This window comes from Folsomia candida, unplaced genomic scaffold (assembly GCF_002217175.1).
Source record: "Folsomia candida strain VU population unplaced genomic scaffold, ASM221717v1 Fcan01_Sc012, whole genome shotgun sequence".
Lineage (NCBI taxonomy): Eukaryota > Metazoa > Arthropoda > Collembola > Entomobryomorpha > Isotomidae > Folsomia > Folsomia candida.
The window spans coordinates 2,617,726-2,631,132 of NW_019091204.1; the positions used below are offsets into that span (position 1 = coordinate 2,617,726).

The 13,407-nt window shown below is 37.4% G+C and overlaps 4 protein-coding genes across 4 annotated transcripts; 3 read left to right on the top strand and 1 right to left on the bottom strand.

Moving 5' to 3' along the window:
- The first annotated feature begins 924 nt into the window (after positions 1 to 924).
- On the top strand, positions 925 to 4,365 carry LOC110855259 (carboxypeptidase B). Its single transcript, XM_022103675.2, has 9 exons — positions 925 to 1,081; positions 1,435 to 1,644; positions 1,717 to 1,798; positions 2,359 to 2,743; positions 3,289 to 3,446; positions 3,519 to 3,578; positions 3,655 to 3,739; positions 4,001 to 4,123; positions 4,215 to 4,365. The coding sequence occupies exons 1-9, from the start codon at positions 996 to 998 to the stop codon at positions 4,265 to 4,267; spliced, it is 1,242 nt and encodes a 413-aa protein (XP_021959367.1). The 5' UTR covers positions 925 to 995; the 3' UTR covers positions 4,268 to 4,365.
- A 1,771-nt stretch (positions 4,366 to 6,136) lies between these two features.
- Positions 6,137 to 7,050, top strand: LOC110855447. Its single transcript, XM_035856040.1, has 3 exons — positions 6,137 to 6,350; positions 6,423 to 6,624; positions 6,691 to 7,050. The coding sequence occupies exons 2-3, from the start codon at positions 6,529 to 6,531 to the stop codon at positions 6,997 to 6,999; spliced, it is 405 nt and encodes a 134-aa protein (XP_035711933.1). The 5' UTR covers positions 6,137 to 6,350; positions 6,423 to 6,528; the 3' UTR covers positions 7,000 to 7,050.
- A 298-nt stretch (positions 7,051 to 7,348) lies between these two features.
- LOC110855203 lies at positions 7,349 to 8,110 on the bottom strand. Its single transcript, XM_022103619.2, has 3 exons — positions 8,046 to 8,110; positions 7,817 to 7,972; positions 7,349 to 7,728 (listed from the first exon to the last, which is right to left on the bottom strand). Exons 1-3 carry the CDS (start codon positions 8,095 to 8,097, stop codon positions 7,349 to 7,351), a joined length of 588 nt encoding a protein of 195 aa, XP_021959311.1. The 5' UTR covers positions 8,098 to 8,110.
- Positions 8,111 to 9,132: 1,022 nt separating this feature from the next.
- LOC110855410 (carboxypeptidase B) lies at positions 9,133 to 12,791 on the top strand. Its single transcript, XM_022103832.2, has 9 exons — positions 9,133 to 9,284; positions 9,677 to 9,886; positions 10,066 to 10,147; positions 10,726 to 11,110; positions 11,472 to 11,629; positions 11,805 to 11,864; positions 11,941 to 12,025; positions 12,437 to 12,559; positions 12,661 to 12,791. The coding sequence occupies exons 1-9, from the start codon at positions 9,199 to 9,201 to the stop codon at positions 12,711 to 12,713; spliced, it is 1,242 nt and encodes a 413-aa protein (XP_021959524.1). The 5' UTR covers positions 9,133 to 9,198; the 3' UTR covers positions 12,714 to 12,791.
- Positions 12,792 to 13,407: the final 616 nt, after the last annotated feature.

Here is a 13,407-nt window from a genome sequence, read left to right on the forward strand (position 1 = left end):
AGGGTTCCAAAAACCAGTGAAAAATAAAATAATTCGTGCATTATGGCAAAGGAAAAAATTATCACGCATAATTTATTCTTATTTTGTGTTACGCCATCAAATCAGATTTACTGACACGTGTCAAATTGAGATTTATATTCAAAAGACTCACAATAGAGGTCTCCCAACGTATGCTCACCGATTTGGACAAAACTAGCGTCAATCGATCGCAAATTTAATTAGTATGAAATTTGCAAATGGAACTATCTGCCAATGCGCAAGTTTGGCGGAGATATTTGCATCCAAAGCGGGAAACATGCGCAGAAAATTTGGAAAAAGAAAAATTTGCCAGCCTTGGGGGTGCGTTTTCTCCTCTTTTTATGCAAATATCTCTGCGAAACCTGCGCATTTGCAGATAGTTCCATTTGCAAATTTCATACTAATTAAATTTGCGATCGATTGACGCTAGTTTGGTCCAAATCGGTGTTGGGAGACCTCCATTGTCAGTCATCTTCGTTATAAAATTATTTAATTCATCAACCTTTATAAATAACATCAACGAAAGACCGTCACTTGGAAACACATTTTCTCCGATTGACTCGAATATTTTCACCTTATGCAACAAAAATTTAAGGAAACTGTCCGATTTTTGTTAAATCTTAACATTATGTATAAATAAAAATCATGCTGTCTGAAACCCTAAGTGTATTTTCGTCACGAGTTAGTTACATATCTCACTTGGAAAATTTTTATGCCACGCCCTCTCCCGTAAACAGTATTCCCGTGAGGGATCCGTCACCGTGGATGTCAACTTCGTCATTGTCATCCAAATATTTATCACTACTTTACAATTAATGTACCAATCAATCAATCAATTACACAAACACAAATTTACCCCGTATCTCAACATTGTTCAGTTTAACTTATCAAACTTGACCAAATTGTATAATTGAGTTAGGCAAGAGTGGAATGAGCTCATTCCCTTGACGCCCTCGGTTCGTGGATCATCAAGAAGAATGAAGTTCTCCATCGCTCTCGTCGCCGTCCTCGCGCTCGTCGCCGCCTCCCAATCCAGGGAGACTGGCCTTCGTTCGTTCAATGGGTCAGTCGCTTTTTTGTTAATTTGAAAGCTACAAATTTTCCAATACGTAAAAAAATATGCAAAATACGCAAGCTTTCAACCAAATTTTGTTTAAAAATTCATTCAAGTTTTGTGGGACTAAATTAAGTGCAAATTATGTTACAAAAATTCTGTCATTTTTTTTCTTACTAAATTGTGTCACCAGAGGATGCATGCATTTTTTATTAAATGATGTCACGAAATGCATTATTTTGTGTACAAAATTAATACAAAATGCATTAAATTATTTTTACTAAATGACATCACAAAAATCATTCAATTGTTCTCAATTTTTTGCGAAGCTTATTCATAAATAATATGCAAATAATTTCCAGCTACCAAGTCTTCACGGTTGAGGTGACCACTCATGGTCAGCTTGAACTCTTGAGGAGTCTGTATCTCGGTGGTGACTACGACTTCTGGACGACCCCTCGCGGTCTTGGATTCACCGATGTGATGGCAGCCCCCCAACAAGTCGCTGCTTTTACCTCCATCATGGACAAGGCTGGCATCAAGTTCACCGTTAAGGTCCCCGATGTCGAAACGTGAATGAAAAATTTCTGAATTTTAAAACTAAAATTAACAAAATACAATTTCTAAAATTATCCAAACTCCAGTTTGGTGCGAGAGGAACGCGTCGCGAACCAGAAGGCTGGCAGTGAACGTATCTCATGGGACAGGTATCCACGATTTGCTGAGGTAAGAGATTCTAATTTTTGTTAGCTAAATAAGAAAGTAAACTCACATGCGAAAGAGACTAATTTTATGCATTAAACCAAATTCACAATTTTATAACTAAACTGATCATAATTATTGTGACATTTCTTCATATGCAAATTATTCTCCCAAATTTTTCTCATTCTTGGGTCAAGATAAGAATTTGCATATGTTTTTGCATTCGGAATTGCACACTTGTAGTGTTTGTCGATCCGATCCGACAATTGTGGATTCGACGAGTGGGATTTTTTATCAGACCAATTACTATTACATACATGGGTTCGAAAATCGAATAGAGTTAATGGGATCGATGTTACATATAGTAGACGTGTGGATCGGATAAGATCGGATAATCCGGTAGGATATGATCCATGTTATAGACAATAAATGGTCAGATAGTCTGGTCCGATCGGATGACCATCACCAGACAGAAAAAAGTTGCATGATACATATTTATCTAATATTTTTGTGGCTAATTTTTTTTTGAAAATCATTCTTTCGAAGTTTTTTGAAATCTTAATTTTGTCCATGAAATTTTGAAGATTGAAACCTGGTTGAACGGACTATCCAGCCAATACGCCACCGTGTCCGTTATCGGCCGCTCCTACAACGGTTTGGCCATCCACGCCGTCAAGTTCTCGACGGGAGGAGCCCCCAAGAAATCTGTCATCATTGACGCCAACATACACGCCCGAGAATGGATCGCTGGAGCCACCGCGACCTGGATTATCAACGAGCTCATCACCAACACCGCGGCGTACATGAACGTCCTGAACGAGATTGATATCCACGTTATCCCTATGGTCAACCCAGACGGGTATGAATTCTGCCACACTGGGGACCGACTTTGGAGAAAGACCCGCTCCGTCACGTCCGGCTCTGCTTGTTTGGGATGTGACCCCAACAGGAATTTCGCATTTATGTTCGGTAAGCGGTAATTTTGTTAATCTCACCCGATCCGATCGGATATCCGAACATTATTATCCGGTCCGATTTCTGGATCGGATCCACATATAATCCGATAAAAAATCTATCCGATCCGGCTGACCAGATTTAATGTATTAAATCTAGTTAGGGATCGCCACTAAATAATGTCACCAAATAAATTCAAAACCTGGTGTAAAAAGGGTGTCACACCCAACTACAAAATCCTACGACGTCAATTAAATTATCTAAAAATATTATTAATTGGAAATTATGAAATTCGAATGAAACGAAAAATACCAAATCATTTTTTACTTGGTAATAAGGAAAATTGGAAGTGACGATACACTACAAAAATAGGGGAAATTGAGAATTGTATAAATTTAAAATATTTTCAGTCGATAAAGTATTAAAACTAAATAGCTGATAAAATTATTCGTGAATCGTATTTAGGAAGGTTTTTAAAGAAAAGTAGAAACAAAACACGAGATTTCGAAACCGGGGCAAAATGACACACACCACTTAATTATCTATCTTTATTTATATAGGCGGAGAATCTACTTCACCAAATCCTTGCAGCGACATCTACCACGGTTCTGCGGCTTTCTCAGAAAGCGAAACCACCGCCGTTCGAGACTACATCGTCGCCCAGGAGGCCGCCGGTGCCCGATTCCTCGCCTACTTGACGTTCCATTGCTACGGAAATGTGAGAACGTTTAATTTGCCCCATAAATTCCCGGCACAAAAATTAATCTAAATTTTTTAATTAATTAATTAGGTCTGGCTTCTCCCATGGGGTTATACAGCCGGCGTCTACCCACCAGATTATGATCAGCAGGTGAGCCAAAAAATTTAAAAAACGACAAAAAACAAATTTGTAATCAATTTATCGTATTTTTTAAATTACGAAATAGTTGAGCTTGGGTCGGGCTGCCATCGCTGCTCTGCAAGCCGTTCACAATACCCGTTATCAAACTGGACAGGGTGCCGACCTGCTTTGTAAGTTGATCTGAATGTTTTCTGTTTATTTGTCCGTCTTACACTGTTAAAAATAGTGCTAACCTTTTCAAAAGTAAGATCCACTTTTGATTTTATACTTATTAAGTAAACTATATAAAACACAAAGCAAGCTTTGCTCTTTTTAAACTTTAAGGATTACTCCGTATTTAGTATAGTTTTGCACTTACTTTTCAAATGGGTAACACTATTTTTAAGAGGGCATCTAGAAAAAATCTCATCATTCTTCTCTATAAATTTCAGACGGAGTCGGTGGTGCTTCCGACGATTGGGCCAAGAATCACGGTATCAAATACACAACCACGGTCGAAATGCGTGGCAACAGTTTTGTCCTTCCACCAGCCCAAATTATTCCAAATGCTCAAGGTTTGTGCTAATTTTTTTTTCGGTTTTATGCAAAAATTAGCATATTTTTTTTAATGGATTAATTCTCATTTTTGTCTTTCTAAAAAAACAGAGGTTTGGGCCGCCGTTCAAGTCTACTTCCAACGCGTTATCGAAACCCCATAAACAATTCCACCCAATTACACAGAGTTTACATAGTTTCTGAACATGACGTGTCAATTAACTACAAAATTGCATTAATAAATTCGCAAAGAGAACTCAAATTTGAAGTAGTCTAATTTTTTTAGCACAAACTAGACACTTTGCAGCGGCTGCTATTTTGCCATTTTTGCCACTGGACAGTATCGCACATAATTACATTTGTGCATGCACACGAATGAAAAGAATTTACAAATTATTTGTCAATAAATACACATCGTGTAATTCAGTTCAAAAATTTAAGCTTAATTTTTCCAAACTTGTATCCTTCACTTTTTTCACTTCACTTTCAATTTTTTGGCCCAAATGAGTATGAACCACATATTAAGACAATTCAATAAGTTGAATGATTGCACATTTCTACAAATTCTTATTGTATGAACAATTTGGTTGGTCCCTCAAAAATCCACAATTATGTGTCACACCCACTGACCTCGCGAGGGTGCCAAGGGCAGACTGATTGACTTCAAAATTTTACATGTGGGATCCTCCCCCTGCGTCATATGAATTTTTGTATATGAAAAAAGATACGAATATGCATGATGTCGCATCCATTCTCCCGGACGGACAGACAGACGGACTGAGTCCCCGCTTAATTGGGCGCGATCCTAAATATACCAAACCGTTACAAACGAACTTAATCAAGGGATGAAATCTCAAAACAAGGAAAACCTGTTAATGTGTACAGGATTGGAGTATATGAAAATGTATTTGTCTGAACGTCTCCGTATTCGAATGCCGATTTGAAACCTATTCATTTCCGTTGTTTTTTTACAAAATTTACACTTTACTGCATCTCAAAATCGAAAATTTTATGTTGGTTAGGAGATTTGAAGTTTAATTTTTCTCTGATACATATAAAAAAGCAGAAATAAAATAGATGAAAAACCGTACTTACTAATAATTTATTTGCTCATTTAAGACAAAAATCAAAATTCTAACCTCCTATCTCTGTAAACCTAAAAATTTTCGAGTTTCTGATGCAACAAAATCTTCTTTTTGTAAATAAAACGCACTGAGATGAACAGGTTTCAAGATCGCCATTTTGATGCATACTGCATACAATCGCACCTTAAGATTGAATCGTCTAACAGTTTTTTGCAATATGCTAATTTTGACATAAGGGTCTCAAAACCAAATAATGCTATTAATTAATACTATCAATTTTTTGCAATTGTTTTTTGACTGCCGGGCGGGCAGCCAAAATAAATGTTACCACAGTGTAATAATTATAGTTATCTTCAAACCTGTAAGTCACGTTATTTCGCCGAAGTTTAAGCTTATATGCATATTATTTTGCCATGATTAAAATTTGGACAATTTACATATTAAACACGACTTACCTGTTGAAGGACGTAACACCAGTCGCCCTGGGTTTGAAGTTGTGACGAGGATGGCGACGGAAAACTGCTTAGCGATTCATGACCCGAGGATGTCATAGCTCAGTCGACGCGTAATTAACTCAATTATGCGAATTGGTCAACTACATATATTTAAAACGCACTGGTAAATTTTGAATTTTGAGATACGGCGTAAATTTTTAATTTGGAGATACGGGGTAAATTTATACTTATGTAAATGAATGATTGATTGATTGGTGCATTGTGCGTTATATAAATTAAATGTTGACAAGGACGAAGTTGACCATGGTAATGGAGACGGGTGAGGGCACAGTGTAAAATTTCCAAGAGATAACCAAATATTTATATAAGTTATACATGTATTTTGGCAAAAAGATCCAGTTTCACAATGACTATCAGGGTTTTACCGTGGGGAAAATAGGGTGGGGAAAATGGGTTTTAGCCACCCACCAAAAAGCCTCATTAGTGGGGAAAATGGAAAAAATGGGGAAAATACTTTTTGGGGCGAAATGATTCACTTTTTCGCTCCCAACTTGAAAGATAAATTGATTCATGCACATTAAATAACACGAGACTCCTGTAAGATTATAAAAATATAATTGCTGACTCTCTATCTGATACAAAATATTTCTCTTCTGTGTGTAAGTGTTGGACGTTAACATTAATCGGGAAACATGTTAAACCATTTGGTAATTTCCTATATAAATAATAATGGACAAATTTCTTGATTGTGATTTATTTTCATGTGATTCATTTTTTAGGAGACAATAAAAAATCTACTGCGTGGAGTCGATCAGCACAGCAGACTTGGGATGTTGAAAGGGATAATTGACGACTGCTGTAATTTGGACGACTTGAAACCACTTCATGGTTGCATTAAAGAAACTAAATGGACGTAAAAAACACATCATTCGCGCAGCAACCGTTAGCATTGTAGATTTTGACGGAAAGGAAATCTTTTCGGTACGCAATTTAATCATATTTTCCATTGCAAAATCACAATTAATTAATTATTACTCGGTTTTCTAGGAGATGATTTTCCATGAAAAGGGATCCTTTCTGGTAAGCAAGGAGACAATCTCCGTGAACGGATTCCGCGAAGATTCGCTGATTGGAGGAATTGATATGGACAAAGTTAGAGATAAAATTATTTCGATTTTGGATGGAAAATTGGTGGTGACCTGTAACGGTGCAGCAGATTTCAACAGTCTGGACATCAGAGGAGGGGACGTCGATTCGTTAAAATACTTTTCAAAAATGGAACGGAACTTTCAACAAAATTGGTCGAAAAAATTATCAACCTTTGTCGCTAAAGAAAATCTATCGTCACTATTTTAATTCCGAGATTCAGAAAAGCGGACAAATTCACACCGCCCTGGAAGATGCCAAAGCGACAATGCAAATTTTTAAGGAGATTTACATTCCATGGGCTGAAAATAGTTCTCCGAATATGAGACATTACGAAGCTTGTTAAGAATTCGACAATGTTCAATAAATTATAAATATCACACTTGACATTTTAATGATTATTATTCATTTTGCAAATAAACATCACAAACATCAAATAAACATAAACAAATAAACATCACATCTGGATTTTCAACCATATGAAATGTCGAGTTGGTGGCGTAAAGAAATTTTCCTAAGTGTAATGTTATTTCTTCCGATTTATTTTTTGCCAGGCTTGCTACGAAACTTTAGATTTTGGGTGCTTCAGAAAGGTTGTAGAAGACGACGGCGAACAATTTGCTGCAGCTGACTCTGTTGCACTGTGGAGTGACATTGGTACAGCTCTCTTCATTTCTTTCTTCGAGCATTTTTCATAATGTTTCTTCATTCGCTCTACTTTATCGCTTACTTCTTCCTTGCAAATTTTGCACTTGTTGCTTATAATTTTTCCGTTGACTTGCTTTGTTTCGAAACAGTCCCACACTAAAGACTTATTTCTGCCTACTTTCTGAGATGGACTGGATATGTCGATGAATGTTATTTCAAGATTATGTTGCATGGGAGATGACACCACTGGAGCTGAGTTTGTATCAGTGCTGGGTTGCTCGTTAAATTGATCTGAAAACAATTAATGTGCACTAATGTCAGGTTATGGTCGCTAACCTGTACTAGAGTCACTTTTAAAGTATTTAAAGTAATGTTTCACCATCTCGTGACACGAAGGAATCCGTGTCCATATTGCTGTCTTCGAAATCGTTTGCATTTCCTTCTTCATGGGCCAGATTATCTTGGATAGTTGACCCATATTTAAGTTCACGATCATAATCAGATTCTGTGGTTTTGTCGCTATCACTGTCAAGATCTAATGAGAAAAACAAATTGCTATCGACCATCAGAGAATAAAATCAATGTAAATTGTTAGGATATTTATTTACCCAGAATTTCTTGAATCTGTGAGTCAGTAAGCACATTCTTTTTTCTCGACATGTTGCAGGTTAAACTTCAGAATGTGCAATGCAACGAAAGGAGGGATGGTTACTAAATTGACAATTAATTAACTTACCGGCAAAACAAAAAATCGAGTGGTTTATTTAATAAACAGTAAGATCAGAACAAAACAGGGAAAATAAACCTCCCGCAATGGTGGTGGTGGCCCACCACCTCACTATAACCCTTCATACCCATTTTCCCCACTTCCCACCCATTTCCCCCATTTTTTCCATTTTACCCACCGGGCTGGGGATTAAGCTCAAAAGGTGGGCAAAGTAAAACCCTGATGACTATACACTCTTAGAAATGGGGGTACGATGATAACCAAAAAATATACGAATGTTAGTCTACTACCGTGGTTATGAATTTGTCACCAACTTGTTATAAATTGATTAGCTCTGGTGACAATTTAATACCAAGTCGGTGAAACTGTATAATTGGTCGGTGACAATTGTAACGACTCGATGACAAATTTATAACCACGGCGGTGGAGTCACATACGTATATATTTCTAAGAGTGTATGTAAAATTCCCCAAAGTGCCGGACCCAAACAAAAATACAACAATTACACCGCGTGTGTGTTTCTGCTAAACACGTGGAAAGCATATTTTCTCCGAATGGACTGGAATATTTCCTTTTCTTTCAACCAAAAATTAAATAAGGCACGAATTTCGTACACAAAAAAAACCTTTTTCGAATATCTATATTAAATTTTAATATACTAATTACGGAATAAAACATGCCGTGGGGAACCCTGTACGTATTTAGGTTTTTTTTGTCCCGAGTTAGTTATCTCCAATGGAAAATTTGTATGCAACGCTCTCCTCCGTAAAAAGTTCTCGTCACCATGGTCATAAACACATACACATTTACATAATTTACACAACAAACAATCCACCAATCCATCAATCAATTATTAGACAAGCACAAATTTACCCAGTACATATCTCTAAATTGCAAATTTACCCAATATCTCTAGATATCTATTACGAATTTACCCGTGCACTTTACACTTGACCAATTCATATAATTTGGGTAATTACGAGTGGATTGAGCTCATTCCTTCGGAAGTCTCGGTTACTGGATCATCAAGCAGGATGAAATTTTCCGTCGCGCTCGTCGCCGTCCTCGCGCTTGTCGCAGCCTCCCAATCCAGGGAAACTGGGCTTAGGTCGTTCAACGGGTAAGTCGTCGCTGTTAATTTGTGCAAATTTGAATTACCAAGAAAAATATGCAAAAAACTGAAGCTTTCAAGTAAATGCATAAAATAATTTGAGATTTATGCCGTAAAATTAATGGGGGTATTCATTACGAGGTTGCATCCTTAGCAACAAGAAATTGGCAAGTTCGCAAAAAAAGTTCGTAAAACAATTGGTTTAAAAATGCATTTGCCAACTTTCGTATCCCCAAGGCTATTAAGTTCCCAAAATTTTATCTAACTTAAGTATATGTATTTATTTATTTTAAAGAAATGTCAAAATTAAATGCACCAAATTATCTGTACATGTGTCACAAAATTCTTTACTTTTTTTTTACAAAAGTTAGTCACAAATACGTAATTCGTACAATTTCCAGCTACCACGTGTTCACGGTTGAGGCGACCACTCATGGTCAACTTGAACTCTTGAGGACTCTGTATCTCGGTGGAGACTATGACTTCTGGACGACCCCTCGCGGTCTTGGATTCACCGATGTGATGGCAGCCCCTCAACAAATCGCTGCTTTTACGTCAATCATGGACAAGGCTGGCATCAAATTCACCGTTAAGATCGCCGATGTTGAAACGTGAGTAATATTTTTTAAACATTAATCAACAACCATCCGTAATGACATGAAAACGACATGAAAAATAAAAATTTTCTAAAAGCTTCCAAACGCAAATTTTCTGTAAAACTTAAAAAACATATGTAAATGAAATGAAATTTGAGATATGTAACATTTATTCTAAAATTTGCAAAATTCAGTTTGGTACGAGAGGAACGCGTCGCAAACGAGAAGGCTGGTAGCGAACGTATCTCATGGGACAGGTATCCACGATTTGCGGAGGTAAGACGATATCTTTTTTAGCCAGGAATATAAATTGGCATGTTAATTATTTCGCTTAAAGATTTATGTATTAGTCAAGTTTTACAAAAATTATTTGGCTTAAATCTTTACGACTAAAAAAATAATAGTTTTTTTGGTATTACATACATATGTAAGTCATTCTTTTGAAAGTTTACTTGCTCATTTTTTTTGCATTTTTCGTTCATTAAGAAAATAATAGTTTTACGTATTTATGTAAGATGTAGTGTTCGTAGATCAGATCCGATAATTTTCGATCCGTCGGGTCGGATCGGATCGGGTATTTTTTATGCTACCATTTATCATGTATAACATGGGTCCGGAAATCGGTCCATTTTATAGAAAATGGTCGGATAATCATGTCGATCGGATCAATGTCTAGCCAAGTAAATGGTTATATCAGATTGAATCGGACCCGACCGGATTAAAAATAATATAAAGATCCAATTAAAACTAGCCAAAGCTTCTTGATGCATATTTGGAGAATATTTTTATACAGAAATATATTTATACATTTTTTCGAAACTTTTAAAATCATAATTTTCCACCACATTCAAAAGATTGAGACTTGGTTGAACGGATTATCCAGCCAATACGCCACCGTGTCCGTTATCGGTCGCTCCTACCACGGTTTGGACATCCACGCCGTCAAGATCTCGACAGGAGGAGCCCCCAAGAAATCCGTCATCATTGACGCTAACATCCACGCGCGAGAATGGATCGCTGGAGCCACGGGGACCTGGATTATCAACGAGCTTATCACCAACACCACGGCGTACATGAACGTTCTTAACGAGATTGATATCCACATCATCCCCATGGTCAACCCAGACGGGTATGAATTCTGTCATACTGGGGACCGACTTTGGAGAAAGACCCGCTCCGTAAATGCCGGATCTGCTTGCTTGGGATGCGACCCCAACAGGAATTTCGCCTTCATGTTCGGTAAGGGGTACAGAGTGTTATAAATCCGATCCGACCGGATAAGCCGACCATTTACGATAAGATCCGATCCGACCGGATAATCCACCATTTACTAGAACATCCGATCCGATCGGACCGGATTCAACCCATGTTATGCATTGATAGAAAAATGGTCGGATAAAAAACCGATGGGATCGGATCTGTACTAAAACTAGCCAGCAATGGTCGACACATAAAGGGAACGTCCAAATATTGCGACATCATTTTAGCGGGGTGGTGCTTCACGTCTTCCTATCTTTCCCATATTAAATTCCCTATCCCTTAATGTACAAGTAACAAAGTGAGACTCACACGCCTCAATCATTTCAAATTATTTACACAGGGGGTGAAATGACGTCACCAGATCCTTGCAACAACCTCTACCACGGATCTGCCGCCTTCTCGGAAAGCGAAACCAGGACCGTTCGAGACTACATCGTCGCTCAGGAGGCCGCCGGTACCCGATTCCTCGCCTACTTGACTTTCCATTGCTACGGATATGTTAGAATATTTAATTGTTCTTTTATAAGGACGTTCATAAATTATGTAACGAGCTAGTGGGGAGTGGGGAGTCTGAGGCTTGAAAAACCGAGCGTACACATTTTTACGTTACGTAATTTCTGAACGTCCCCCAAATTCTGAACAGAATTAATTATATAAATTACTCATTGATCAGGACTGGCTTCTCCCATGGGGTTACACTGCCGGCGTCTATCCACCAGATTATGATGAACAAGTGAAGCTAAAATTTAATATAAGATGACAAAACAAAATTTTTAATAAATTTCTTTAAAAAATTACGAAATATTTAGTTGAGCTTGGGCCGTGCCGCCATCGCTGCGCTGCAAGCCGTTCACGGAACCCGTTATCGAACCGGACAAGGGGCTGATCTCCTTTGTAAGTCCATGGAAAATTTTATAAATCAACGTTCGGTCGTTAGGGGTGGGTCGGATTAACCCGGTAAAAACCCCGAATTACCGAATATATGTAGATCAGGAATTTACCGGGTAGAGAGGCTCGGGTTTTTAACCAACTCATGTCCACCATCCGTCCTCTTAGCGATGTTGCTTGCAGCCTTAAAAATAATGTTGCTCTCCTGAACAGTAAATACGCTCGAAATATTTTATCAAGAAAATTAATGATGAACTTAATATTTATCAAATTAATATTGCTTCGGATTTAGCATAGTTTACAGAATATAGAATTTAAGATGAGTTACAAACTTATTTTTCAAAGGGGTAGCCTTCCATTAAACATTTTTAAGAGGGTCTAAAAAAACCATCGTACATACTTCTCCATAAATTTCAGACGGAGTCGGTGGTGCTTCCGACGATTGGGCGAAGGATCACGGTATCAAATACACAACCACGGTCGAAATGCGTGGCACCAGCTTTGTCCTTCCACCCGCCCAAATTATTCCAAATGCTCAAGGTTTGTGGGAACAAAATTTTTCAGAATTAAAAATTTCAAATTTAAAAATTTGCAAATTTGCATAAATTAAATAACTCTCGTTCTTCCCTCCTTTAAAACAGAGGTCTGGGCCGCCGTGCAAGTCTACTTCCAACGAGTTGTCGAAACCCCATAAATAATTTCAAGAAATTCTACACACTTAAGTTGTTTCTATTATGTGTCAATTATGAAATTAAACTGCATCAATTAATTCGCAAAGAGAGCAAAACTTGACGCAATTTTTTTTGCATATGTATACATACATGCGCCAATCATGTTGGGTGCTTTCGAGACGATGTGACCAGTGGGGCTTAAGTCATCGCAGAGCCCCTAGGTGAATTTTTTTGTAAGGCATAAATAAGTCTCAGAAACTTTAAGGGCCCAAATTTTATTATGGATTATTTATCTACTAAAATACGCGAAAAATATGCGAAATCAGATATCGTCGTACTAATTCATAAAAGAATTAAGTGCAGGCGATGCTTAATTCAGAAAAGACCTAAGTGTACGGAAAAAAAGTAAAAAGACCTATGTGCAAGTATGTATTTACATACTTATGGCTATATCTTGCCAAAACGATTCTTCATACATATATCGCACGATTTAGCCATAAGTAAATACATACTTGCACGCAAATAGGTCTTTTTTTCTGTGCACTTAGGTCAAATCTGAATTAAGCACCCACTGCACTTAGGTCTTTTTTTAATTTAGGTTCGACTGCACTTAGGTCCTTTATGAATTAGTACGACGATATGCAAAAATTCTCACTGCCTCAAAAAAGAAAGCACCTTACGTAGGAATTTGTATCTAAAGGTTTATATTTTGTATGT